Source organism: Sclerotinia sclerotiorum, genomic scaffold (assembly GCF_000146945.2).
Source record: "Sclerotinia sclerotiorum 1980 UF-70 scaffold_14 genomic scaffold, whole genome shotgun sequence".
Taxonomy (NCBI): domain Eukaryota; kingdom Fungi; phylum Ascomycota; class Leotiomycetes; order Helotiales; family Sclerotiniaceae; genus Sclerotinia; species Sclerotinia sclerotiorum.
The window spans coordinates 1,025,212-1,051,360 of NW_001820822.1; the positions used below are offsets into that span (position 1 = coordinate 1,025,212).

Genomic DNA, 26,149 nt, shown 5'->3' on the forward strand with positions numbered 1-26,149 from the left:
AAATACCTCTATCCCAACGTAGACGGCCCCAGAATCTGATTAGCTGAGGCTTTACTGTTTTAGTCCGTTACTAATCATAGGAAGGGAGCAGATTGTCATACTGCTTGTACTTACAGTACTAGATCATAGCTATTTGCTAGGTAGAGCTATTATACCAAGACTTATTGATGTTAATAAATTATTAAAACTTTTCTTAATAGTATATTATTATTCTAACTTAAGATATCAAATATATCAATTTAAAATAGGAATTAATATTTTAACTTTTTTTTTCAAATTTCCAAATTAACTATATATAATCTTTATGTAAAACTAATTAATAATATAATAAGAATCAATTATTAATCTATTATTATAGAAAACTACATAATTTGATTATTTCTGGTGTGAAATAAGATCTCGTCTAATATAAGTGGAGGGGTGCTGTAACCATCAAATCTTGAATACTAGTAGGGTTAATAAGTGGCACTGATAAATGTTACTAGTACATTCTACATTATTGAAATGACCTTGTTTTCGTGGGCTTGGAATTTTCAGAACTGCGGAAAGATACTGAGAGCACTCAGAAGGTCGATTTGAGAACCATCTACTTGGGGCCAGACAAACAGGTTGAATTTGGAGATTATAATATTGCGATCAAACTGTATGGAAGGAAATTCTCAGTTTTAAAGCATAGGATGATTTCTAGAGGTCAATTAATAAGACGGGTGAACTGTTACGAGGTTTGCCGTCTAGATCACGTGGAAGTGCTCTAGGCTCTCGAGGTGGTTTATAACTAGGCGTCAAGCAGGGACTTAAGTAATGACAATAATGATATGCAATTCGTAAATAATAGTAGAGTATACTAAATGATTGATCTTGAGCACGAAGCTCTATACAAAGGAAATTCGTCCTGACTATATAGACCTTCATGCTATGGACCTTCAGGACCCCGAAAGGTCCTGGACCTAAGAATATGTTGGACCTTTATTTTTCGTGCATATTATGTAGGGTCCGTCACGTGATTGAATCACGTGGTAATGGGCTTGTGGAGTCCGACGTAACACTTTCAAAGTTTATTTTATAAATTTAATATTATTTATTTTTTGATTTAATATTATTTTTTTAATTTTCATTTTGATAATTCAATAAAAATTGACAAATTGATATTATAAAGATAAAAATTGATTATTATTAAAATCATAATTCCTAGATTGAATACATCCACAATTGTACTTTAGTCTAACAACGCTAGGATTGAATTAATCATCATCATTCTAGAACACTCTGTACATATCCTTAGCGGGATACTTATTAGAACTAGAAGGATTAACGAGCCAACTGGACGCACCAGCCAGCTGAACGTCTACCTAGTAAGCCTAATTCACCGATACATCAGCAGAATTTCATTATTAGGGCACTTTCGAATTGAATATAGGCTCGTAAGCCCCGAATATGTGAGACGGTGACCTAATTAGGTTAGGCAGTGTAGTTGGCCGATGCGCTGATGAGCCCTTCTCTAGTGTTCCTTTCGTTCCCTCCTCGTTCTTGTCAAGTACTTCCTACACACTTGGTGAACTGATTCAAGTGAAATAAATCACATCAATCGAGACATATACCCTTTTGAGCCATTGAGAAATGATCCACCAAGAATTTTAGGTTTTTTAAGGGCATGCACAGCGCTTAACATACTTCAAATACATGGGAGACAAGGATATATCTCGCCCATGATGATGTTGCAATGCAAGAACAGCAACAATGAAGCCTTTTCGCCTTTCAAAGTTTATGACCATTCAACCATCAGATGAGAGAAAGCTTTTAAAAGATTTAGAGGCGATCAACGCTACCTTGGAGGATTCCAGGAAATCCCGGGTGAAACATCAAAAGGTTAAGACGGGATGCTACACATGCAAGTATGCGAGGCTTATCCCATATTACAATATCGTACATCGAAAATACTAAAATAACTTGAGCTGATTACCGAATTTCTAGAGCACGCCGAGTCAAATGCGATGTATGTAATCCCTTGTCGGCTGATCAGTCGAAGCATCTAACGGCAATTCCACCACTCCCTGAGAAGGCGAATGTTAACGAATATTAGGAAACAAAGCCTTCTTGCAAACGGTGTAAGAAGACTGGAATACAATGTGAAGGGTACCCATCATACATTGTACAACGATCCTCCCGAGAGTACACCAATCCAATGGACTTGGTAGAATTCCCTTCACAGTCACGACCAACGATTTTTTATATATCAAGCGGCCCTATACTAGGAAGCGAACAAGATTCTCAATATTTTCGTTATTTCTGCGAAACATTCGCAGGCGATATCGGTAGATTGTTCAACCGATCAGTTTGGGAACGATTAATTCCCCAGGCAAGCGAATCCGAGGCGTTCGTCGGGCAAGCTCTGGTTGCCCTTGGAGCCTTTAGTAAAGGGCGCACAACAAATGGTATAGAGGCATCTTTACACCGTCAACATGGCCTTGACCAGTACGGTAAAGCTCTCGTCGGAATGAGACAAGCTCTAAATGGAAGCCGTTACAATGCTCGTAAAGCACTCATTGCTTGTCTACTGGTATATTCGATCGAAAGTATACAGGGTCATCTTTCCACAGCCGCTTCTCATGCTGCCAGTGGAGAGAATCTCCTTCATGAAATTATGCTAGACCGAAAAACCAGGAATCATCATCCTTTCAGCTGCCAGCAAGATAGTACAATCGACGATGACCTCTGCAGGGCCTTCTCAGATCTTGACCTTCAGGCCCTCTGCGTGATTGATCGTCGATCATCACAGCTGCATAAGCGACGAACTCGTGATTTAGATCATTTGCTGCTATCGATGCCTTCATCATTTTCGAACATCAAAGAATGCCACGATTGGTGGCAGATTATTTTGCGAAGAAATTTTCACTGGATAGCAACGGCACGAAAAACTATACTTGAGGAAAGGTCGAAGGATGGCGAAAGCCCGATAGTCGATTTGCCGGATGATGAAGGGCTAGATCTGAGAGATGAGAACTGCTCATGGACTTCTGTTGCAGTTATACCCAGTACTAACCCGACCCTGAGAAAGGACTGTGCGACATATCTTGATGACATTGCGCGCTGGGAAAGTATTGCAGCACCGTTGATAGGCAAAGGATTACGCGCTCCCGAGGATTCCCGTGAATTTTTGGCAGCATGCCTTGCGAAAATACAGGTGGCTATGATGATGATACAAGTATCAAGTGTGTTCATTGTCAATGCCATTGAATGGGATGCATACTTTCCGGAGTTTAATACAATCATGACATATGTGATGAAACTCCGGCAGCGTATAGTTCAAGGAGAGGGGAAGTACCATTTTGACTTTGGGATAATACTTCCGATGTTTATGGTTGGATCTCATTGTCGGAATAGACTACTAAGGAGTCAAGCGATTGATATTCTCAAGGAAGCGAAAGGATACCGAGAAGGCATCTGGGATTCAGATGCCTGCTCACGAGTAACCGGCTTCGCGAGAGATGTAGAAGAGGAATGGGCTGATGAGAATGGATGGGTTCCTGGAGAGAGACGATTTACTATAACAGGGACAAAAGTCATAATTGATAAGGAAAAATCATTGCACATAAGTGGATATCAAAAGAATGGGACGTTGGAAGGGCAAGGAGATTTCAAAGAGGTATATATAACGTGGTAATTGCACATAGAAATAACAATTGATCCTCTTCGAGGCGCTGTCGTTTTCATGTGACCTGAGCCTGAAGTGGTGGTGTTTGCTTGACATGGCCTGTCGCTTTCTGCATGAGAATCATGTTGTGACTTTCCTTTGCATCCGCTGTATACAAATTCGAGCGTACGGCCCAGCCTAGAATCTCCACATATAAAGGCAAATTAATATCATGTGGACGAAATGGGGATCCTTGACACGGGGCGACAACGCATGTGGCAACTTAATTTGTGATTGCCGCGAGCCATGCCGTTATCAATACGTTCTTTAGTAAATGTTCAAAATCCGTGGACGTTACCTACTAGGTAGATATACAAGAAAGAGATGAAGAGATCACAGTCGTAACACAGAGACATTGTTGTGGTTACTAGCATGAAGGCTGTGAATGATTATGGTGTTCCATCAATCCCATTTAAGAGCAAATCAAGCAACGTGGCGGGCGGATAGTCTGAATATTAGGTAGCTATAGGAAGAAATAATCTGAAGGCCGTAGGCATAGCCACCGAAAATAAGAATGAATCCTTTCTCCTTATCTTACGAAAATAAATAGTAAGTCTTAAGAACAAAGAACAATTCCAATTTTTGAAATTCCACTTTCTGATTTTCAAATCATCATCACATCAAAAAGATCTAATCTTATCAAGATCTCATCGGATACTAAAAATTTCAAAGGCAGTCGTGACGCTAACCTCAATATAAGCTAGCTCGGATCCCGCACCTTCAACGAACAAAAGAAGGCTTGCTTCCTTCCATCTGTGCGCCCCCTCCGATTACATACACCATACCACGACACTTTTTTCACATCAACTTATCACTACCTAATAATCGAATAATATAGAACCCGATAAAGTGGAAATCATTACAGGAAGAGAATTTTTAGCCAAGCTATGAATCGAGGTGGTAAACTTGCTCCTGAGGTTAATCGGTATGCACCACCATTTCTTACTCATTGTACCTGCTTTTGATCGCGTGAGATGGCTCTTGGCTGTCGGAAGTGAGAATTACTAGCTAACATATGCGCTGAATGTAGAGCTTTGTTCGTCAAGAATCTAAGGTATGTGGATTGATGCAGGAAAGAGCAAATGTTGGGACTTGGACACGGGTTGTGGATCTGGTGTTCATGGAAATGGGATGAAGGCGCATAAGGCTGATGGATTCTGGAATAACAGCTACAACGTAACGCCGGAAGAACTCTTCGATTTGTTTGGCAAATTCGGCGCCATTCGGTATGTACTTTCTGAGGGAGGGAGCAAACACTGGCGAGACTTGCGTCAGATATTTCCGTGGAGATGGGCTGCTCGATCGTGGAGGGTGCATCTGTGCTAACAGAATTTCAGACAAATTCGTCAAGGTATCGCGACCAACACCAAGGGTACGGCATTTGTTGTCTACGAAGACGTAACGGATTCTAAGACTGCCTGTGACAAGTTGAATGGGTTCAACTTTCAAAATCGGTATCTAGTCGGTATGTCCTTCTAATCTATCTCAATCTTCGTCGAGGTCACTAATAATATTTACACAAATAGTTCTCTATCATCAACCGGAGAAGATGGAAAAGATGCGCGCCAACTCAAATCAATCGGATTCATACGCTGCTCGCAAGGCGAGTTTAGAACAGCTCAAAACCGCGAACAATATCGAATAACATTCTGACGGGCCCCTAGTCTGCCCAAACGCCGTGTCAAGTACGAAGTCTACAGCGTCTATGGGCCCGTCATGCAGGGTTGGAAATGTCTCACCATCGGAGGATGTTAGGAATAAGAAAACACAACGAACACAATCTGCACCAGTCACGACCAGGAAATCTTCTACTGCGACTGCTATGCATAGAAAGGGAGGAAATTATCTACATTTGGAACATCATCGTGAGATTGGAGGTGCAGCGGTGGCAGGTGGTAGGCGTAATACATCTTTCCTTGCTCTTGTGCGGGGATTGGTTTCTAGGCGTTAAGCGGTGTTGTTACTTTACTGAAGGGGACGGCCCTGGCTTTTTACATGGATTTATTTCCTTTTCAACTTAACTTGCTACTCTCCTCTTCTTCTACGTCTTTGTGGAGAGAGTGCAAATATTTCGATATGCAATGTGGAGAGCTTCTGCTAAGGGGGATATGATTCTTTCCTTTTACTCAAAAGGATGATTCTAACTCGCAAAGTTGGTTCTCCTTTTTCTTCGATGCTTACTTACAGTTGCATATGGATATGCTCTGCTTTGAATGCAAAATTGCCACATTAGATCCTTATTGATTCACACTCTACTCACTTATCTTGCTCATCTTACTCACTCACATACACTGTCTCAAGTCACTCCCGAAGAACGCTTGCCCAGTCTTCCTGCCTTGTCTATCACCTTCTCTTTCTGCCTTGTCAGCATGACATCCTATATAGTGTATTAAGCAGGTAACATTTTGCCTAGTTCCATGTATCGTAATATTATATTGTTAAACGGCGTACAAAGAAAGATGCAACATTTCCTGCCGAAACGAAGTATCCGTTCATCCGCTATGACTCGTGCTCGGGCGGGCGATGGGACGGGGAAATTTGGCTTACATAAAGTGTATTACCTAGCAGGTAGGTAGGTAGGTATGCATCACGAGGGCATAATTATGCATGCATTAAAGATATAGATTGGATTAAAAAGTGAATAAAATGGATAAATGCTAGGTACGTGCAGTGCTGTGATTGGCTGGTTTGGTGGTGCATATCATGGCGTAAGATTGGATTGGATTGGATTGGATTGGATTCTTATCACAAGATTATGGTTACTAGGTTTGTATGTACGGAGTAGGTAGGTACTTCCCTGCGACCTTATGCGGGACTGTGTGCTGTGCTGTGATGTGATGTGCTGTGAGCTGTGTGTTGTGAGACTGGAATAAATGTGAGACTGCGTGTGTCGATTGTAGATTTCGATGGGGTTTGCTGGTTCCTGTTTGGGGTTTTGGTGTGAGGGGTGAGTGATCAGTGGGTTGATTGGTTGAGAGGGAGGGGAGATTTGTCGTACTCCATATTGTTTCCTGTAGGGATTCGAGTCACTCGACCACTTCGATCTGGTGGATTAATCGTACGTGTCTATGAGGGTGAGGGGGAAGTGAACTGCAACTGGAATGGGGGAAAGGTGGGTACTAGGTATGTATGTAGGTATGTAGGTATATCATTACCCCTCTTCTTTCTGAGCTGCTGAGCTGTATTATTATTTATTGTTGTTAAGTATATATTCAAACTCAAAGTTAAAGTTAAACTCAAACTCAAAATTGGAAATTGAAAACTATAAGACGTTGAAACTTTTCTATATCTCTACAATCTATAAACTGCGAATATCTCATCCGGACTTTTGAGGAAGATTTATATATATGCAAACGCAAACGCAAACGCAAAACGCGAATTAAGATTACGAAAAGCAAATATCAAAATGCAATCACTTCTCATTCTTGTGAATTATGGTGGCACGGCTTGTACTTGTGGTGAGGCGTATCCTGAGGGCGCGAATAAGGATACTTATGTTTGCAAGTGTGGTGCTGTGAGTTCTCTTTGATTTTGTTTTCTTTTGAGGGGGAGTTTGATGAGTTTGGAGTTTTGGGGGGTTGGTTCGAGGGAAGGGGAAGGGGAAGGGGAAGGGGAAGGGGATTGGGAAGGGATTTTGTGGTTGAGTTGAGGGTTTGAGGGGGTGGGACGTATGGATGAGGGAAATGAGTTGAGAACTTGGAGAGATGGGATGAGGAGGTTGACTTGACGTGTAATGGATGTGTGCTAATCATTTGTTTGTTTTGTGTAGAAATGTCCTAGTGCTAAGTAAATTGTCATACGGAGATGGGGATGGATAAGGACGGATATGGAGATTTGGTTTGGTTGTATCTTGGGGTTTGCTTTTGTGGGAGGATTTGGGTTGGGGGAATGAGAAGAGGAATGAAGTTGATGGATGCGATGGAGTGAGGCTGGTTGGCCTTGATTTCTTTGATATGCGGCGACTTTCTGCGTGAATGGTTGATTGGTTTGTGACTCGTTTACTTATATTGGACTGTGGGTGTATGGAGGGGGGTAAATGGGGGTCTGTCTGGGATGGAGATTGATGATGATGATTATGATGAATTTCATACTTTGCTTTCAGTTACCTATAAGGATTGATGAATAGGAACTTGCGCCCATACTAAGAAGCTCTCTATGCCAAGTACTTCCACACAAATCGCAAGATACACCTTTATCACAATGCTATTATGCAGCGCTGTGTGATCGCAACATCATTAATCCATTGAGACATAGTCACATCCATCAACTTGACATCCTCAAAGTCACATATTTCGTTTCTCTATAAGCGACATCTTCAAAAATCGGATGAATTCGTTTCAGTGAAGAACTCCTGGTGTTTTAAGACAACGAACGATGCAGCAGTTCATGTTTCATATTGCTTCATCCAAGCTTAAGCCAACAGGTATGGTATAACTGACTTGTGTATTTCATTGTTAGGTCAAATGTAAAAGGGGTATTTTGCATCGGATGTCAAAACCATTTTCTTCCATGACACAAGCGATCAACCGAGTAAAATAGCAATTGATAAACTACCTAGGTACCAAGCTATCATTTGTCATGTGGAGAAAAATTAAGATATATGAAACCTTAATTTATGGTTACGAGCCATGGTAAATGCTTAAATTGATGATAACAAATCAAGTTATGTTCACAGGATGAAAATCTTCAATTAGCCTAGAATGCACAAGGCACAAGCCTCAATCCTCAAATTTAGGTCATCAACATACAGACTAGGTAGCCATAGCCGCCACTTTGATTCAGCTTGAAATATTCCTGATTTCAGATATTCATCTCATTGATATATACTTACTTTCATACCAAATTACACTATTTTCATACTGTCAATATATCATCCTTTATCAACTATTGATTGTTCCAATTGTTTCATAAATAGAACAATTATTACTATTATTCCACTGTTGATCAGGATCGCTTATTCTTCTTTGAGGTCACTGCGTCATTAAAGATCACTAAAGATAACCTTAAGAGTCCCTGTTTGCGGGTATTTCAAAACACCGCAACAATCCAACTCTCGATATTAAATATTATCATCACATTTTCGCAGATGATCACGTAACAATATTTACATTTCACCACGAATCTTCTATCCTCCTACACACCTTCAAGAATATCGACTTTCGTCGTACAAGACAGCTAATGCTACCGCCACCGGGCTTGGAGCCCACATCAACCTCTTCAACTTTCCTCGATGCCTCTCCCACATCCATTGTAACATCTGCGATAGCAACTTCGACGACATTGTTACTCGATCTTGTGAATCCTACCTCTACAAAAACTTCGATATCTGCGGCGGCAACAAATGATAATATACACTCGAAACCAGACAATGGAGAATGCCAACTTCTTGGTAATTTTGCCATATTAGTTCAGGGCGCGCTGGGTCTATTGGCTGTGATGGCATTAGTATATAAAAGATGGAGAGAAAGACCTCAACGACCTATGAAGATTTGGTTCTTCGATGTCTCGAAACAAGTGTTTGGAAGTGTGTTGGTACATATCGCAAACTTGTTAATGAGCATGTTATCAAGTGGACAATTCAGTATTAAGCTAGATGCGAGTAGTATCTCTACAAGAATGGTTGATGATGCTGAAAAGTATACACCAAATCCTTGCAGTTTTTATCTGCTAAATCTGGCTATTGATGTAAGTATATTTACCCATGGCCTTCCAATACATACTAAATTTTTCATTCTAGACAACGATTGGTATTCCCATACTCATATTCCTCCTTCGAATACTTACCGCGCTGTTTCTTATGACACCATTTGGTAATCCTCCCGAATCGATCGAATCAGGAAATTATGGTCACCCACCAAAAGCATTCTGGTGGTTCAAACAATCGATCATTTATTTCATCGGGTTGATGGGTATGAAAATATGCGTGCTCATCATCTTCCTCGTCCTACCTTGGATCTCTCGAATTGGAGATTGGGCTTTGAGATGGACGGAAGGTGATACGGCACTACAAGTCATATTCGTCATGCTAATCTTCCCGGTCATTATGAATGCAACTCAATATTACATCATCGATTCATTCATCAAAAATCAAAAACCTAATCATGAGCTCATACCAAGCGAAGACAGTGATAGTGATGTGGAAGGAAGAGAAGAACGTTATGCCGACCCAAGCGAAAGCAATGATCAGATTGATTCTGTGGAGGAAGATGATGAAGTTTTAGCAAAGGTCCATACGAAGACTAGACCAGAAACACCAAGAAATAAAAGAATTGGTTTAAGGTCAGGAAATAGAAACTATGACCCATTATACGATGGAGAAAGTAGTCCAACAGTAGTAGGGAGCACAAGTTCAAGACCAGAGGATGACAGTGATGACACTACAAAGAAATAAATATTTTCTCGATTCTGGGGTTGAAGGAAGTAGATCCATTTGTTAATACGAGGAATTGGTATATGACTTTTGAGTACATAACTTAAGCAGAGTACGTTCATGCAAGGTGTTTGGGCAAATAGGGTTTTAGTCGTCGGTCATACATAGACAAACGCTTTTTACATTGGTTTAGGGGTTCTGGTACGGTAGGATGGATGGATGGATGGATGGATTGGCGTTTTTAATGGCATGGCATGGCATACTTGAAATGGCGCATTGAATTGGATTTGGTTTTGTCGTATGAAGATGTAAATGAGAATAAATTTTCCACTTTGACGGATGTGAATATTGGCTGTTGTGATTCTGAATTACTTTGATGTTATGTGATGTTATGTGATTTATTTTTATTTATCCTTACCAAGTGCTACCTATACGAGCGAGCACTAATTAGTGTAATAATGATTTGATATTTTATAAGTCCTTGATATAAAGATCATTCATTCTATGGGATTTTATATAAGAATCTTGTAAGTTTGGAATTTTGATAAAACTAACTATTCGAGATGAATATTTTTGTATTTTGTATTTTGTGTATGTATACAACGGTGTTATTGTACATGGAGGAGGGGGATAAGAGGAGGAAAGGGGAGGAGAGGAAATGAGAGAGAGGAAATGGGAAGTATATATATGTTATTTTATTGAGAGGTTTATTTAGAGTATTGTTTTATTTGGGGGAAGGATGCGGATTTAGAGGGGGGAGGGAGAGAGAAATGGAAATGGAAATGGATGTCTCCGAGCTTGGAGATCTTAAATTTGGGGTTTAAATTGGGATTTGAGATCTGGAATTTAGGATTTGGAAGATATAGAGTGAGATATATACAGAGTTCCAATATCTCCACAACCCACAACTCATGATTCGATAGAAAATGGTTTTATGGAAATTTTGGGGGAAACGGATGCTGAGGCGTCCACTTGATGGTAGGATGGGTATCCTAGTGTATTATTTATTAGTGGGCGGTTGGTAGTGGGCGGTTATGAAAATTTATAAGATTTTTGGGGGATTTTTGGGCTTTGAAGGGGAGTGTTCCTGGCGTTTAGATGGATGGGGGAGGGAAGGGAGTGGTGGGATGGTGGTGGGATGGTGGTGGTTGGAGAGAGAGGTGGAGGGGAGTGGGGAGGATGAGGAAAAGAAGGAAAGAGAGGATGAGGAGTGGGATGAGGCGGGGGAGAGATTTGGAGAAAGGAATCGGATGAGGATGAGAACAAAATGGGGGAGGGGGGATTTGTTTATATATGTATGTTTATATATGTATGTATGTATATGTATGTATGTAGTTTTCCCTCTTTTTTTCCCTTTCTTTTTTCTGGGCTTGTTCTTTTTCGGTTTTTATCTCGGATTGGTCAAATTGATTGATTGATCTTCTAATACTTAATATTTGGGACTATTTTCGAGATTTAATTGAGGTTTAACGAAAGATTTTGAACTTTTTTTTCTCCCCTTTTTTCTTAAGGGAAAGGTGTTTTCACAGGGAAAAGAATTTGAGTTAAGGAAGGAAGGAAGGGAAGAGAAGGGAAGGAAAGAAAAGAAAAGAGGGAGAGAAGAAGAAATGGCTTCAATTCAGCTTCCGCAGTTACCGATGCCGTGTCATCACTCTGTGAGATTAGATGGATTTAATTTGAGATTTGAGGGTATTGGGAATTTCGAGGAGAGTGTGTGTGAGCAACCTGTTAGTTTATTTCAACTTCTTTTCCTATTCCTATTCTCATTTATACTTTGTCTCTTCATCGCTGTTTCATGTTTTTCCTCTACTTCTTCAAAAGAGCAAAATTAACAAAACTAGCGTCCTATTTCTTCACCTATGACTATGCAATTTCTTGCTACCCAGTCCTCTTTTGTTGTCAATCATACTTCAGATGGCAAGATGGAAAGGGAAGTGAGTGGAAGGAAGATGGAAGACGATGGAGTAGAGCAAAATGAGGGGGGTGGAGCAGAGAAAGAGAAAGTGGAAGAAGTGGAAATACACATGAGAGGTGGAGGAACAATTTGTGATTTATGTGTGGGGATTTGTGCGGGCTTGTGTGTTTTCGAGTGTTTGGATTGTTGTTGTTGTTGTTTGTGAAAGTTGGAGGCGAGGGGTAGAAATGATAGAGGATCTTCTGAGGGCAGGACCGTTTGATGGTGAATAGACGCTTCACATAGACAGAGTGTTTTGATGATGAAGGGTGGGAGGTGAGAGGTAGAGATTACAGGGGATGTCCTGAAAGGAGACATCAGAGACTAGGACTGTTTAATAATGGATGAACTCTTGATATACACAAGTGTTTTGAAAGTTGAGGGACGAAAGATCGAGACAGACTAGAGAATTGAGTTATAAGAGGGAAACGATGGAATATCACCAAAGTCTGGAGAACACAAAAAGAAGAGAGAAAACAATAGTCAATGAAAACAGAAGAGACTTCATGTACTCCGTAATGGAAGCGCAAGAAAAGTCTTTATGATGAAAAGGGGGTGGGGCTCTTAATGGTGAATACTTAACCTTAACGAGTATTTAAGGTTTCGGCTATAAATTTTGACGAGGAATTTTAGAGTGATAAAGTTTTAGGACTTGAGAAGGAGATACATAGGGTTTGGTGCTTTTTGGGCTTTTCTGGGGTTCAGCGGGGGATTTTTCATTCCATTGTTGCTATTGGAATTTGGAATTTTGCGGGTGAATATATATATATACATAACTGAATAGCATGAGAAATTTGAGGATAAATCCCATTCTTTATTTATGTCACACTCAAGAATACTGGGTAAAGTATCTTGTATTAGAAAATACTAAGCTAAGGAGAAAAGAAGAAGGAAAACAAGAGTAGAGAGTTTTCCTATGATTAAATACAAACGGGGCATGCCACGTGACCCGGAGGTGTGAGGCGTCACAATTTAGCTGGAACAAAATTATACCATAGTCTTACGTATGATTCGTACGATCTTGTCTTCATCTCCTATCGATTTCTATATGCACCAGTATTAGGCTTGAGAACACCTACCTGATAAACGACCATTCATCAAGTAAACTATACTAAACATCAATATTCAATATCCTAGAATCTCCTGGTGAATTATTGCAATTGATAATTCACCAGATTCTGAAAAAATTTTGTTACATAATTATCTCATGTGGATTATTTTTTGCTAGTATATTGAACTACTTAGTTGTTAATTAAATATCCACTATTAGTGATTAATAGTTAGTTTATTAGTGATCTGTTACGAGGTTTGCCGTCTAGATCACGTGGAAGTGCTCTAGGCTCTCGAGGTAGTTTATAACTAGGCGTCAAGCAGGGACTTAAAGTAATGACAATAATGCAATTCGTAACTAATAGTAGAGTATACTAAATGATTGATCTTGAGCACGAAGCTCTATACAAAAGAAATCCATCTTGATTATATAGTCCTTGTGCCTATGGTTAACTAGGAATCGTCGTTCCTAGGAACGTTCGTTCCTCACCGTTCCATCACATGTTTTATGGTCATGTGACATAATAATCGTTTTGGACGTAACACTAGTTTAATTTATAATCTTATAAATAATCATCGGCTTTTTTTATAAACTAATTATTAGAATTCTAGACACTGGTTATTTATTAAATTAAATAACTGTATCCCAATCTTAAGCTTAAACTTGCTAGTGATTATATTTCTAATTTAATTTCTATTTCTGATATCTCATCTTATATATATTAGTAAGAACTAAAAACAAAAATCGAGGAATAAAAGCCGAAAATTGAGTCATCACGCCCTCATTAAATGTAGCGCATGAAAGTATAGAAAGAGGCCTAAGGAAAAAATTGAGACGAACTGAAAATTAATGAACGATAAAATACAAAATTTAGAAGTGAAGAAATTTTCATTTAGAGAATGTTGTATTATCTAGAGAATAGAGATGTAATTGCTAAATCGACTTTGTCTAAAGTTATCTAAATATGATATGTACCATCTAATTCGAATTTCCATTATCTATTCGAATCCCAAACCACAAACAAATGATTACCCCCAAAGAAGAAAAAGTAGCCGGTCCCGCATTCCCCCTCCCCGAAAAAGAAAATCTATCCAAACGCCCTCCATTCACCAAAATACTCCTCTCCCCCACCCATCCCTATGACATCCCCTCATAAACCTCCAATCCCCATCCCTCAATTACCATTCGCCAAGGCCGTCTTCTCCTGAACCAACTCAAGAATATGTTTCTCAAAAATATCCATCGGATCCAAACTATCCATCTCAGCCTTAATCTCCATAACCTTATTCTTATACTTCTGATCTGCTAGCACCTTCTCGACCGAGTCTCTCAAAAGCTGCACGCTGGGTTTGCCCGTGCGCATATTAACACCTGCGCCCGCCCACTCGCATCTTGCGGCCGTTTCCGGTTTCTCCTGCGTATCACCTCCAATGACCATTGGAACCCCGTTGATCAATCCGTGACGGAAGGATCCATATCCTCCATTTGTCACCAGCACGTCGCAGTAGGGAAGGATATCGTCGTAGGGGATGAAATCTTCCACATGCACGTTGCTTGGGATTTTTACCGAAGCAGGTAATGATGCATTTTTGATACCGAGCGCGACGATAACGAGGGTGTCTTCTCGGTCGGCAAATGCTTGGATGGTTGGAATGATTAATTCCTCATACTTTACCGCCACGGTTCCTTGGCTCACGAATATAATGCGCTTTTTGGATGGATTTGTAGTGACTTCTTCCCACCAGCTAGGACGTGCAACCACTCCCTCTGTAGGATTTCTTGGGAAATTGCCCGCGAAAACTATATTCTTGGGCAAGTCACTTCGAGGAAACTCGGCACTCTGAGTACAGAGTTGGAGAAACCTGTCTGGAATGACATACATGGAATCAATCGTATCGGTATCCGGGCGTCGGGCGCCCAAGTTGTCGAATTCTTCGTAAAATCGTTCAGTGGCGCTTCGGAATATTCCGTTTCGTGCCTCTTCATACAAAGCGATATTGCGTTTGCGACCTTCGGGTGTCATATCTGGAAGTCCTCCATTTCCCATGGGAGGAATATCCTGACTTGAAAGCATCACAGCTGTATGTCCAATACCGATAACACCAGTCGGTTTGATACCTTCGGCACCCAATAAAAGCGGCAGAGCACCACAGAAAGTAAGATCTTGAAGAATAATAATCGGTCTTCCTGGATCTTTCTCCTTCATCATTTTTAAAGCGCGTTGGATAGTTTCGAATTGTGAGGGGATGGGTTTAATAAAAAGATGATCCATGTCGAAAGCCAATTCTGCAATGCCATTAAGCTGTTTTCGCTCAGGCCATCTCGCTTCCCATTCTTCGGGATCAAAGATGAAATTTGAATAGCCTTGCAGAGGAACAAATGTGACGCCCATTTCCTCGACCATGGGTGCGTATGCTGACGCGGCTAGAAATGTTACTTCATAACCGCGTTTCTTGAGAGATTTGGTTAAGAATTTGCACGGGGCCATATGCCCGGCTGCGCCAAGGGCACATATCAGTATGAATGGTTTGGCGAGTTCCGTCATGTTTAGCAGGATGAAATTGAAGGAAGATGAGGAATAGACTGATGAATAGTATTGTTGAAATGTTTCCTATGAGTAAAGCGAAGAGTGTAAACTAAAGCGACAATGGTTGACTAGTGAAGCTACAATCTGATTGAGAAATCATCAAGCTATATAAAGTATTTCTACGGACTAAATTTTTGTATCAAGTCCGTACGAATGTTACGTCGCCCATGTGGTTGACGAGTATATTGATCGTAGGCCCACAAGCCTACTGGACGCATGGATATGAGTACATTAACGATCGACTCACAAGCTTACTAAATGTTGAAGGAGGCTTTATTAATCAATAGGGCCCACAAGCTTGCTAGACGTTGGAGGAGAGTTTACTAGCCGCAGTGAAGGTTGGACGTATGCGGCTGTTGTGGGCCTCCGGTTAGGACGGACAAACGATTGACTGCCGAATGCCGCATCCTCAAACCTCAAACATAAACTAAACGAAGGCCAATTTCAGCCACTCGCAGAAGGTAAGGGGGACTTTTGGTTTATTGGTAGGACAGCTTGCGTAGATTCGTAATCTCTTTCCTTGGTGTCGAAATATGCATAGAGACCACGGTACTACGACGAATGGCAATGTCTTTCATTATCATCGCACCCCATATTTGCCCGTTGAATATTGTATCTTGCTTGCATGGACCCCAGGTTTGAACTTTATCTTAAAAACATTGACTCAAATTTGTCAGATCACTGAACATGCCTTTGCCAAGGTTACAAAGCTGTGGAAAATCGGACTTGATGCATGTGGCACGGAAGAATTATATTTTTTTAACTTATTGTGTGCACTTTATCTTGATTGTGTTAGGGTCAAATGGCGAAGTAACCTTATATCAACCCCTCTCCAATGAGATATTTACACCACCATTCCAGATTAACAATAATCCATCTTAAAACTGCTTTACCATTTATTTTTAGACCGACCTTGAATATTGGCAACTTGATGCACCCTGCAACACTCATATCAATGATGGTGAATGTATAAATGTTACAAAATTGAAAATTTGCCTAATCAGCTATCTTAGACATGCAGGATATTCTCGTTTCTGCTGTGTCTTTTGGTCTTTCACGGTTCCTGCTGGATCATCGCCTTCACATATATATGAACCAGCCAGTAGGTTTCCCACCACCACTCGGTGATCATACCGTGAGGGCACACTAGTACATTTTTGCAGTGTTCCAAAAACGATGAACCCAGAGTCTCAAAGTACAGTGAATCGAGAAATGAAACTGCCATGTAAACTTCATGCCAAGATTGACCATTTGCAGAGCATTACGCACTCCAAAGAAAAAGATGCATGGCATCCACGCCAACGGTTCCCACACTCGGTTTAGTTTACCAGCGTTAAAGGGTTTAGAACCACAGCTTCTGGGAAGGAAGGATTTATCCACCTGCTGAACATTCCAGTGGGATTGTATACTCCGTATCTAGTGAAGTAGCCTGAAAAATGTGACAATGTGAACAGTGATTCATCTAAAATGTGACAACATTGCGAGAATTTGATAATAGGAACTTCTATGAGACAGACAATCCCATCCATATGAGCGGTCTACAGACGTATGTGCGCGATATCAAGGATTGAATGATTCAATTCGGGAGTGCTAAATACTAAGAGGCTAAAAAATAGAATTGTATAAATTGAGCCAATGAGCAGCTGCCAGGAAGTGTGTTTCCGAGACTCCACTTAATAATTCTTCGTGTAATACTGTGTGCGTATCTAGGTAATTGACCATTTTGTGGTATGTGCTCAACCAGTGGAGCCGTGATTATATACTATACTTTCTGACCACCCAAGTACCGCAAAAGCTCAACTCAAAATTCAAAAGTTTAAACAGAGGTGGATGCCCTGATTTTGCTACACCTCCTTACATTTCAAGGGTTGAGTTAGGCGGGCAGAATAATATGGCTGGCGGCAAAACAAAGGCGGTGTAACAAAAATCAGGGCATTCACCTCCGAAAGTGCTGCGTCGTACTACATTTTTCCTATTATGGAATAAGGTTTCTTACAAATATAAACAAGAGATATAAGTGGATGATTTACGAAGATGGGATTGACAAATTGAATGAGATGACACGACAAGTTAAGATTTTCAGATAAACTTTACAGATGGGAGTACTGGATTCTTCTACTCGGAAATAGGGAAATAGGAAACAGGAAATAGGGAATAAGAAATAACCTTATTTTAAAAGAATTTATTAGTACGATATAAGCATTTGCCTAATACGGGTAGATTTAACCGCAGAAACTTAAAAAAAGAAGGGATGTCGAGAGACCGTGCACCCGGAACGATACTCCTGACTAATCCGATATCTCTGGTTTTATGATGGGAACTTTTGTGTGTTTTGAAAACTGAATTCTATTACGAGTAGCTATATAACGGGAAATACCTTCTCCCGCCTAGTAATCATCGAAACACTCGGACGATAGATGTCCCGTCCAGCACACACAGCTCCATAAAAGTTCCTGATTGAGCCTCAGGACCGCTCCACTTTAAAATGGGCTATTTAGTAGGTAATGGGCGCTAAAATTAAGCATCAATGATCTCTCACTGCCTCCGTATCTTGATCATATGAATATACTGGGCGGTGGGTATCTTTTACATTACTGTAAGGATACTTTGTAAGTAATGTTACATGCCCACGAAGACCCGTTGCAATGTTGCATGGCCGAATAAACTGTGAAGTATATACGATATATGACGAGTCTTTTCCTCGGATAATACCCGGCACCGAAATGCAACAAGCAAGCATGAAAACGATTGGAGGAATTGAAGGGTAAAAACGAAAGATGTACCGAAGTAGATCATAAGTTGTTCGCACATTCTTTTTTTACCGAGATCTCCGTTGGAAACCTGGCTCTAGTCTATGCTGTAGGGAGAATCTGCAATCAGATGCATGGGCCGAGGTCAGAGCCTTAAATATTGCGACATCCCTTGTTCGAATCGTCAGGGGTACAACGGGAGGTAATCGTAAAATCATCCACTCTCAACTCAATAATACACATCTAGCCCACTGCTGATATCTCAACACTTTGGAGCAAGAGCTCGATACATCGCGGACTGCCACACTCCTAAAATCCAACATTTTACCGATGAGCATACCATCGTACCATCATACCGAATATCCTCATATCATCATCGTGTCCAAACAATACATTATCTAAAAATTTGAGAAGCGACGAAAAAGAAAAGGACATCGTCATATCATATCATATCCATCCGTTCAGCTCATTATCAACTTTCTCTCTCAACGCCTCAGATCTACTCCCATTCCATCTTTTCCTTTCCCAGCCGGCACTTCTCAATTTCTCGATCCTTTCTCGAATTTCCTTTCGTCTCATCTCCTCTTTATCCTCCTTACTGAGATCACCAGTGGAATTAAATAGAGAAGGGGATAATGAAGCTTGATTGCTGCGTCGAGATTTACGTACACTTTGTATGGTATCGATGAGGCTGTTGATGTGTATTATATGATAGGTAAGTTGCGTGGTTATAGATGAGAGATTGAGATTATAGCTAGTGAGATGTATGCTGAGAGAGGGATGAATCGGCGATGGTGATTGACATTTGGAGGAGATTATAGGTCGAGGAAGTGTATTTTGGGATTGAATAGAGCGGGGAATAGTTTCCATACTGCTTGAATTCTCAAGATCCTGTGCTGATATCAATGTGGGTAATGCTGGAGAAAAAGAAACCTTCTTTTTTATACGCAGTGGTGCGGGTCTATCCGCGATAATAGTGGTGTCTGTCGATTGTGTGGATTGTGTCGATGCGACTGATGACACGGAAAGGGTGCGTATGCGTGTAGGAGTTTTTTCGTCGTTGCCATCCTCGAAAGAGCAGGATGAGAAAGCGGGCGAGAGCCCATCTGCAGTAGAAGGAAATGATGTTGATGAAAACACGGAATCCACAGAAGAACGAGCACTCGACGTAGATGACATCGAAGATGATCGATTACCTGATATCGGTGCATCGCTTTCCATGGGTATATCTGCGTATGTGAGATATTCTTCTGTTTTTTGAAAGTACAATAAAGAATCTCGAAGCAACGAAAGCTTTTGAGGAGAGTTGTTGTGAAGATTCGATGCCGTTATCTCTAAGCAAGTGGCACAATAGAAGGACAAGAAAAGTGAATAAAGAGGATGAACTCGATACTGAGTATTATGTTAGTATGACACAAATACATATCGCTGAACTTGACATACTGGATCTGTGATGCTATCGAGAATATTGATGCATCGTGCAGTGCACTGTTTGTATTGCCGTCCTAAGTACAGCTTCTTGACTTCATCCATGATGATCCTCCAATCTTCCAAAGTGTAAGGAAATATGAGTCTGTCCCAGATTGGCCTTATTGGTTTTGGCCTTTTTTTCTGGGGTGAGAGTGTCGTTGATGCAGGTATTGGGGTCGTAGGAGAATTTGAGGATGTTGAATTCCCCTCCACTGGTTGCAATTTAAGGGGTATCATCCCTCCTATACTTTTGAGAGTCCTGTGCCGTATTATCCTTACTGTAACGAAGGTTTATCGAATTTCTCGATTCCGTTTGTAGGGACGATATCGATTTCGGACGGAAAACCCTTGGTATCCGTGATGCAAGCTCCCGGATTATGACCCAGAAAAGTCGTTAGCCACTGGGATAGTGCAGACCAGTACACTCGAGATCAACCCAAGAATCTAGTGGTAATACGAATTATGAGGGTATATAAATCAAAATCTAAATTCATATGGTCGCCACCTGAGGTAGTTTGTTGATATTCATACGGCGTGTGAAAAGGATTGTTTACATCAAGAACATGAGATGAGAATTAATACATGAAACAAAAGAAACAACACGTAGGGCAATAAAATCGATTATAGAATCATAGTACAAATGAAAGAGAAAATAATATAGAGATTGACGTGAAAGTGTCGAATTCTCTTTCATTGGTATAATAGCAGAGAAGAGAAGTAATGTTTGTGACCAAGACTGTGCGGGCAACCATCATTTCAGCTTCACTACTCACAGGCTTCACTGGTTCGAGCATAAGTATCATCATAATGCAATGCATACTTGAGAGGCTTTTCACAAGTGTGATAAGATGAATTCAGGGAAAGAAACGTTCATCCAAATATAATTTATGATGATCTTTCACATCTGAAGTCTGTGAATAAGTGAAGTGTGACGATTTCGAAACAAAAAATGCACAGATGTTTACTTGGCATCTGGCTAGCACGGACTTCGCTCTATGGGAAAGACATCTTAAGTTGGCTACACCATTATTATTTCTTATACATTTTTTGACTACGAATTATATAAGGCTGGGTACGTACTGGCAGTAGATACGTTAAGATCCTAGATGGTCTAATCTGATATACGGTACTATCATCCATGCTTCACAGATAGTTGTTATTCAATCTACTAGATTTTTTTTTTCAAGTCATTTTTCAAGCCACAAGTTCTCCGTTCATAAAATGTCAAACACCCACGTCGTTTCGAGATATCTAAACAGTCATCCCACCTCAAGCCATCATTAAACTAGTGCGTATCAAATCAGATCTGGAAACATCTTACCTAGGGATAGTGGGAAACAAAAACTGGGGAAGCAAATAATGGCGCCATCTTAGATGGTATTATGATCTCATGGATAGATCATCAATGCATTAGGTCTCATACACTCTATGATATTGCATTGCAAATATGTACATGTGAATTGCTTAAAATCATTTAATTCTTCAAGAAGCGGAGACCGCTCCTATAGCTTCTTGAGATAGGGGAGTTTCTTCTGCAGGCTTCTCCGCCTCAGAGACAGGCTCGGCACTCTCTGTCAATTTTCCAGACTCTGTAGGGTTCGTTGCAGGAGCCTCAGAAGTTTGTTCTTGTGCAAGAATTTCATCTTCCTTAGCTTTATCATCTTTAATGCCTCCTACAACTCTCAGACCATCGGCTTTTCGAGTCATGTTATCGATATCAGCTTTTCTCTTTAGTCGTTGCTTGACTTCGGAGACTAAAGCGTCAAGATTGACCATTACACCATCTTTCTCCGGGTGTCCATCCCTCAGACCATTCTCCTTAATCTTAACTTTGCCTTGAGTGATTTCGTCTTCGCCTAGGATGACACTGAAAGGTACACCATTCACCTCTGCAGCCTTAAACTGGTTTGGTAGTTTTGGTTTGACTTTGTATAGGAACTCCGCCTAAGATAATTGTTAGTAAATGACATCCTCAGGGAACAAAACCTTTTACTAACCTTGATACCAGCCTCCCAAAGCGTTGAGCATATTGACATTCGTTCTTTCAGGAGCCCTGTGAAACCCTTTCCTCCAAAAGCCATGACGAAGCAATCCACATCATTGTTTCGCACTTGCTCTGTCGTCTGCTCCTCCTCCATTCTAGCCTTTGTGATTGAGAAAATTCGATCAACACCGAACGAAATACCAACGCAGGGAATTTGCTTTCCCTTGCCAGCAAACATGCCGACAAGATTATCGTAGCGTCCACCAGCTGCGACACTTCCGACACCAACACTAGGATCTGATGAGCGATCCTCATCGGCATCAGCTACTTTCTTGGGCTTCTTGGAGGATTTTGGTGGGGCAGCAGGAGCGGCTGATGTGCTCACGAGAGGTGCAGACCCTTCCGTAACGACTTCGTAGATGATTCCTGTGTAGTAATCGAGACCTCGTGCTAAACTCAGATCGAAAGAAACGTTCTCTAAGCATTTGAATGCATCTAGATAACCGAACAATAGATCCATATCTTCCAAACCGGCCTTCATGGAAGCATTGGCCATCAATTTCTCATCGGCCTGCAATTTACTGAGGAGGTCTTTCTGGCCTTTTTGTACGACGTACTCTCCAATCTTGTCCGCAACATCTTCTGCCAAACCCTTTTCTTCTGTCATTTCCTTGCGCACATCTTCCCATGGGAGTTTATCCAATTTATCTACCGCAGAAGAGATTGTGCGAATTTTGTCCTCTGGAACTCCACAAACTTCGAAGATTCCGTCTAATATTTTTCTGTGGTTGAGTTTGATAGTATATCGTCCCTTCCAGCCAAGACCTTCAAATACTTCTGTCGCAACCCTGATTACTTCTGCATCGGGTAACATAGGATCGTAGACACCTGCAATATCGAAATCGCATTGATAGAATTCCCTCATGCGACCTTTGGTCATTGCTGGCTGATCCCGTCTATAGACTTTGGCAATGTGATATCTCTTGATACTTTGTACACTCCCGTTCATGGCCAACCATCTTGCGAATGGTACTGTTAGATCATATCTGAGCGAGCAAATCTCCCCACCTTGGTCTGCCAGGTCGTAAATGAGTTTGCTGTCTTCGCCATATTTTCCTGCAAGAATATCCTTCAATTCGAAAACCGGGGTATCAATAGTGACTGCTCCATGGCGCTTGAAGGCTTCAGTAATAGTAGAAAAGATTTTGTCCCGAATGACCATATCCTTTCCTTGCCCTATTGAGGTATAAGTATCATGTCACATGTTTGTTGATAATCATAGATAGAAATTGGAATTGTGTAGAGCAATTTGACGGAGGTATGGAGTTGCCTACAATCTTTCGTCCCCTTTGGAGTCTTCAACTCAAACTTTGATCCTTTCGCCATGTTTAACTCTTCGTAGTATTGTTTTCGTTCTGCTTTTGTGAGAGCGGGGGTCGCGGGGGCCCAAGCAGAACGTGTGTTGGGAATTTGTAAAAGCCGTGGAAGTTGTGGAAGTTGTGGGAGTTGTGGGAGTCGTGAAATTCGTGAAAGTCGTGATGATCTCGCAGATCTGAGTAATTGAGCTTGGAAGACCTTCATTCACTTTCTCATATCGATATGGAGTTTTAATAAGGTTGGGGATTTCAATATCCAAGATACTGAGTCATTGGGTAGGCTTGATATTTTTTATTCATGCACAATCGCGAGGCTGAGTACTTCTATGGCACGGTAGAAAACTCGCTTGTCTTTGTGGTGCGGGGAGTTTCCTTCATTTGATCGGTGAAATCTTCAATTTACATCCGATGAGCTCGGAACTAAAACATGGAAAGCTTGAAGTACTCACTACTGACTGTGCTTGGGACCTTGAGAAATTCACAGCTTGTCCTGGCATTCCCCTCATCCTTTTCCATCAAATCTGTGATCATTATTCAGCCCGCATGTAGAGCTCATCATGGCTCCTCATGCTGGGTTTGATACAGATCAGATCAAAGATAAAGCGAGAAAGGATTTATTATACTTATTAGAGGGCGTAAGTAAGGCCTCACCGTCCTCCAAACCGCTCCAGGCCACAGCTGACACGTTACTCCCCGCAGGTTCGCGGAAAGAAGAATCTGGTACTTGATAAGAGTTTGGCTGGCCCACTCGGCATAATCGTCAAGTTTTCCACTCTTCAAGACTATGGCGTCGATAAGGTTTTCTTTTTAGAGAATGGCAATGCAGATGTTAGCCAGCAGAATGTCGTGTTCATTGCTAGGGGTGAGAGTGCGAAGCATGCTCAGTCGATAGCTGGTAAGCGCTTGTTTATTTTGGCGACTCTCCTTCTTTCCTCAAACCTCTAATGGGATTTCGAAAGTAGACCTTATGGAAGTATCTCTCCCACTCTATTTGGTCATCTCGATCCCTTACATGAATAATATCTATATATTTAGACAACACGAACATAAGCGTATCCTCGATTTCACCTTGTGTTTAATGCTATCAGAACGTGCTGACAACCCCAGATCATATCAAGCGCATGCAGCGAGAGAGCCAGACTGGACATGAATTTTCCATATTTTGGGTTCCACGGAGAACATTGGTATCAGAAAAGATTCTTGAAGAAGCCGGAGTACTGGGTGATACCAGTATTGCCGAATTTCCTCTCTATTTTCTCCCACTCGAGAAAGACCTCTTGTCATTAGAATTGGACGAATCATTCGAAGATTTGTACTTGCGAAAAGATCCAACACCGACATTTCTCCTCGCACGTGCTTTGATGCTCATACAACAAAAACATGGCCTGTTCCCCCGAATGACCGGGCAAGGTGACAATGCGAAAAGACTTTCAGATCTCCTCTTACGAATGCGACAAGAATTGATTGCGGGCGAAGATACCAATGAAAGCAACAAGCTTGGGCTCTCTCCAAGTAACACGATCGAAAGCCTCATTATTATCGATCGCGAAATTGATTACGCGACCCCCTTACTAACGCAATTGACATATGAAGGGTTAATTGACGAAGCGGTAGGTATTCAACATAATCAAGCCGATGTGGACTCATCCATTGTGGGGTCAGCTCCTCAAGGGTCCTCGAAAACTGTCGGAGCAGCACCCGTCCAGGCCAAAAAGCGAAAAATAATTCTGGATTCGTCCGATAAGCTTTATACTCAACTGAGGGATACCAATTTTGCAATTGTTGGGCCGCTATTGAATAAGGTCGCACGACGTCTCAAAGATGATTATGAAAGTAGACATGGAACAAAAAGTACAGCAGAACTGCGAGATTTCGTGAACAAGCTTCCAGGCTACCAAGCCGAACAACAGAGTCTGAAAATACATACTGGCTTAGCAGAGGAGATAATGAAACACACCCGTAAAGAACAGTTCAGCCGCTTGCTAGAAGTTCAACAGAATTTAGTTGCAGGTGCCGATCCTTCTTCGCAGCACGATGCCATCGAAGAGCTCATTGCTCGAGATGCTCCCCTTCCAGAAGTTCTGCGACTTTTGTGCCTGGAATCATGCATCTCTGGCGGTGTTAAACCCCGGGATTTGGATAACTTTAAGAAAACGATTCTACAGGCCTATGGTTATCAGCATCTGCTTACTTTGGATGCTCTAGAAAAGTTACAGTTACTGCTTTCAAGAACATCTCCCATGGCATCTATGATCCCTATGACCGGGGGTGGAACTCAAATTGGCACCAATACCGACTATACTTATCTGCGAAAACAACTTCGCCTAATTGTTGATGAAGTTAACGAGCACGATCCAAATGACATCGCTTATGTCTACAGTGGCTACGCGCCGCTCTCAATACGCCTTGTTCAATGCATATTACAAAAGCAATATTTGATCTCGATGACCAGAGGAGGAAATGCGAATAATACTGCGAGTGTCGCTACTGGTGGCGCCTCTCAAGGCTGGCGAGGATTTGATGAACTATTGAAGCATGTGCGAGGCCAGACTTTTGACGAGGTACAAGCAGGGGAAGATAAAGCTGTTAAAGCAAGAGCGCTTCTGGCGGGCAGTGGCGAGAAGAAGACTGTTTTCGTTGTATTCTTAGGTGGAGTAACATTTACGGAAATTGCAGCTTTGAGGTTTATCGCGAAGCAAGAAGAAGGTATGCAATCTTGGTATTACTCTTTAAACACTTTAGCATTGACTAACAAACATACAGCGCGGAAGCAGATCATCATATGCACAACCTCAATCATAAGTGGAAATCGAATGATGGATGTAGCCATAGAGAAGGACTCGTTGGGCAGGAGTAGTGTGCCAGACGTAACACCACAAGAACAATGAGAATTATCATGAACAAAAGATAAAAGGG

The 26,149-nt window shown here is 41.3% G+C and overlaps 10 protein-coding genes across 10 annotated transcripts; 6 read left to right on the forward strand and 4 right to left on the reverse strand.

The window, feature by feature from the left end:
* Positions 1-1,737: 1,737 nt before the first annotated feature.
* Positions 1,738-3,661, forward strand: SS1G_09991 (predicted protein; the record flags this gene model as incomplete). The annotated part of the gene is made up of 3 exons (XM_001589306.1): positions 1,738-1,892; positions 2,081-2,105; positions 2,357-3,661. 3 exons carry the CDS (start codon positions 1,738-1,740, stop codon positions 3,659-3,661), a joined length of 1,485 nt encoding a protein of 494 aa, XP_001589356.1.
* A 917-nt stretch (positions 3,662-4,578) lies between these two features.
* SS1G_09992 (hypothetical protein) lies at positions 4,579-5,904 on the forward strand (the record flags this gene model as incomplete). Its single annotated transcript, XM_001589307.1, has 7 exons — positions 4,579-4,616; positions 4,722-4,745; positions 4,861-4,917; positions 5,029-5,156; positions 5,218-5,298; positions 5,356-5,586; positions 5,879-5,904. The coding sequence occupies 7 exons, from the start codon at positions 4,579-4,581 to the stop codon at positions 5,902-5,904; spliced, it is 585 nt and encodes a 194-aa protein (XP_001589357.1).
* Positions 5,905-7,097: 1,193 nt separating this feature from the next.
* Positions 7,098-7,481, forward strand: SS1G_09993 (predicted protein; the record flags this gene model as incomplete). The annotated part of the gene is made up of 2 exons (XM_001589308.1): positions 7,098-7,205; positions 7,461-7,481. 2 exons carry the CDS (start codon positions 7,098-7,100, stop codon positions 7,479-7,481), a joined length of 129 nt encoding a protein of 42 aa, XP_001589358.1.
* Positions 7,482-8,802: 1,321 nt separating this feature from the next.
* On the reverse strand, positions 8,803-9,093 carry SS1G_09994 (hypothetical protein; the record flags this gene model as incomplete). Its single annotated transcript, XM_001589309.1, has 1 exon — positions 8,803-9,093. The coding sequence occupies one exon, from the start codon at positions 9,091-9,093 to the stop codon at positions 8,803-8,805; it is 291 nt and encodes a 96-aa protein (XP_001589359.1).
* Positions 9,094-9,488: 395 nt separating this feature from the next.
* Positions 9,489-10,082, forward strand: SS1G_09995 (hypothetical protein; the record flags this gene model as incomplete). Its single annotated transcript, XM_001589310.1, has 1 exon — positions 9,489-10,082. The coding sequence occupies one exon, from the start codon at positions 9,489-9,491 to the stop codon at positions 10,080-10,082; it is 594 nt and encodes a 197-aa protein (XP_001589360.1).
* A 1,013-nt stretch (positions 10,083-11,095) lies between these two features.
* On the forward strand, positions 11,096-12,181 carry SS1G_09996 (predicted protein; the record flags this gene model as incomplete). The annotated part of the gene is made up of 3 exons (XM_001589311.1): positions 11,096-11,356; positions 11,591-11,788; positions 11,903-12,181. The coding sequence occupies 3 exons, from the start codon at positions 11,096-11,098 to the stop codon at positions 12,179-12,181; spliced, it is 738 nt and encodes a 245-aa protein (XP_001589361.1).
* A 2,059-nt stretch (positions 12,182-14,240) lies between these two features.
* Positions 14,241-15,611, reverse strand: SS1G_09997 (hypothetical protein; the record flags this gene model as incomplete). Its single annotated transcript, XM_001589312.1, has 1 exon — positions 14,241-15,611. One exon carries the CDS (start codon positions 15,609-15,611, stop codon positions 14,241-14,243), a length of 1,371 nt encoding a protein of 456 aa, XP_001589362.1.
* Positions 15,612-18,850: 3,239 nt separating this feature from the next.
* SS1G_09998 (predicted protein) lies at positions 18,851-19,936 on the reverse strand (the record flags this gene model as incomplete). Its single annotated transcript, XM_001589313.1, has 2 exons — positions 18,851-19,795; positions 19,847-19,936. 2 exons carry the CDS (start codon positions 19,934-19,936, stop codon positions 18,851-18,853), a joined length of 1,035 nt encoding a protein of 344 aa, XP_001589363.1.
* Positions 19,937-21,355: 1,419 nt separating this feature from the next.
* SS1G_09999 (hypothetical protein) lies at positions 21,356-23,243 on the reverse strand (the record flags this gene model as incomplete). The annotated part of the gene is made up of 3 exons (XM_001589314.1): positions 21,356-21,817; positions 21,871-23,093; positions 23,192-23,243. The coding sequence occupies 3 exons, from the start codon at positions 23,241-23,243 to the stop codon at positions 21,356-21,358; spliced, it is 1,737 nt and encodes a 578-aa protein (XP_001589364.1).
* A 547-nt stretch (positions 23,244-23,790) lies between these two features.
* On the forward strand, positions 23,791-26,121 carry SS1G_10000 (hypothetical protein; the record flags this gene model as incomplete). The annotated part of the gene is made up of 4 exons (XM_001589315.1): positions 23,791-23,868; positions 23,933-24,128; positions 24,341-25,939; positions 25,997-26,121. 4 exons carry the CDS (start codon positions 23,791-23,793, stop codon positions 26,119-26,121), a joined length of 1,998 nt encoding a protein of 665 aa, XP_001589365.1.
* Between the last annotated feature and the right edge of the window lie 28 nt (positions 26,122-26,149).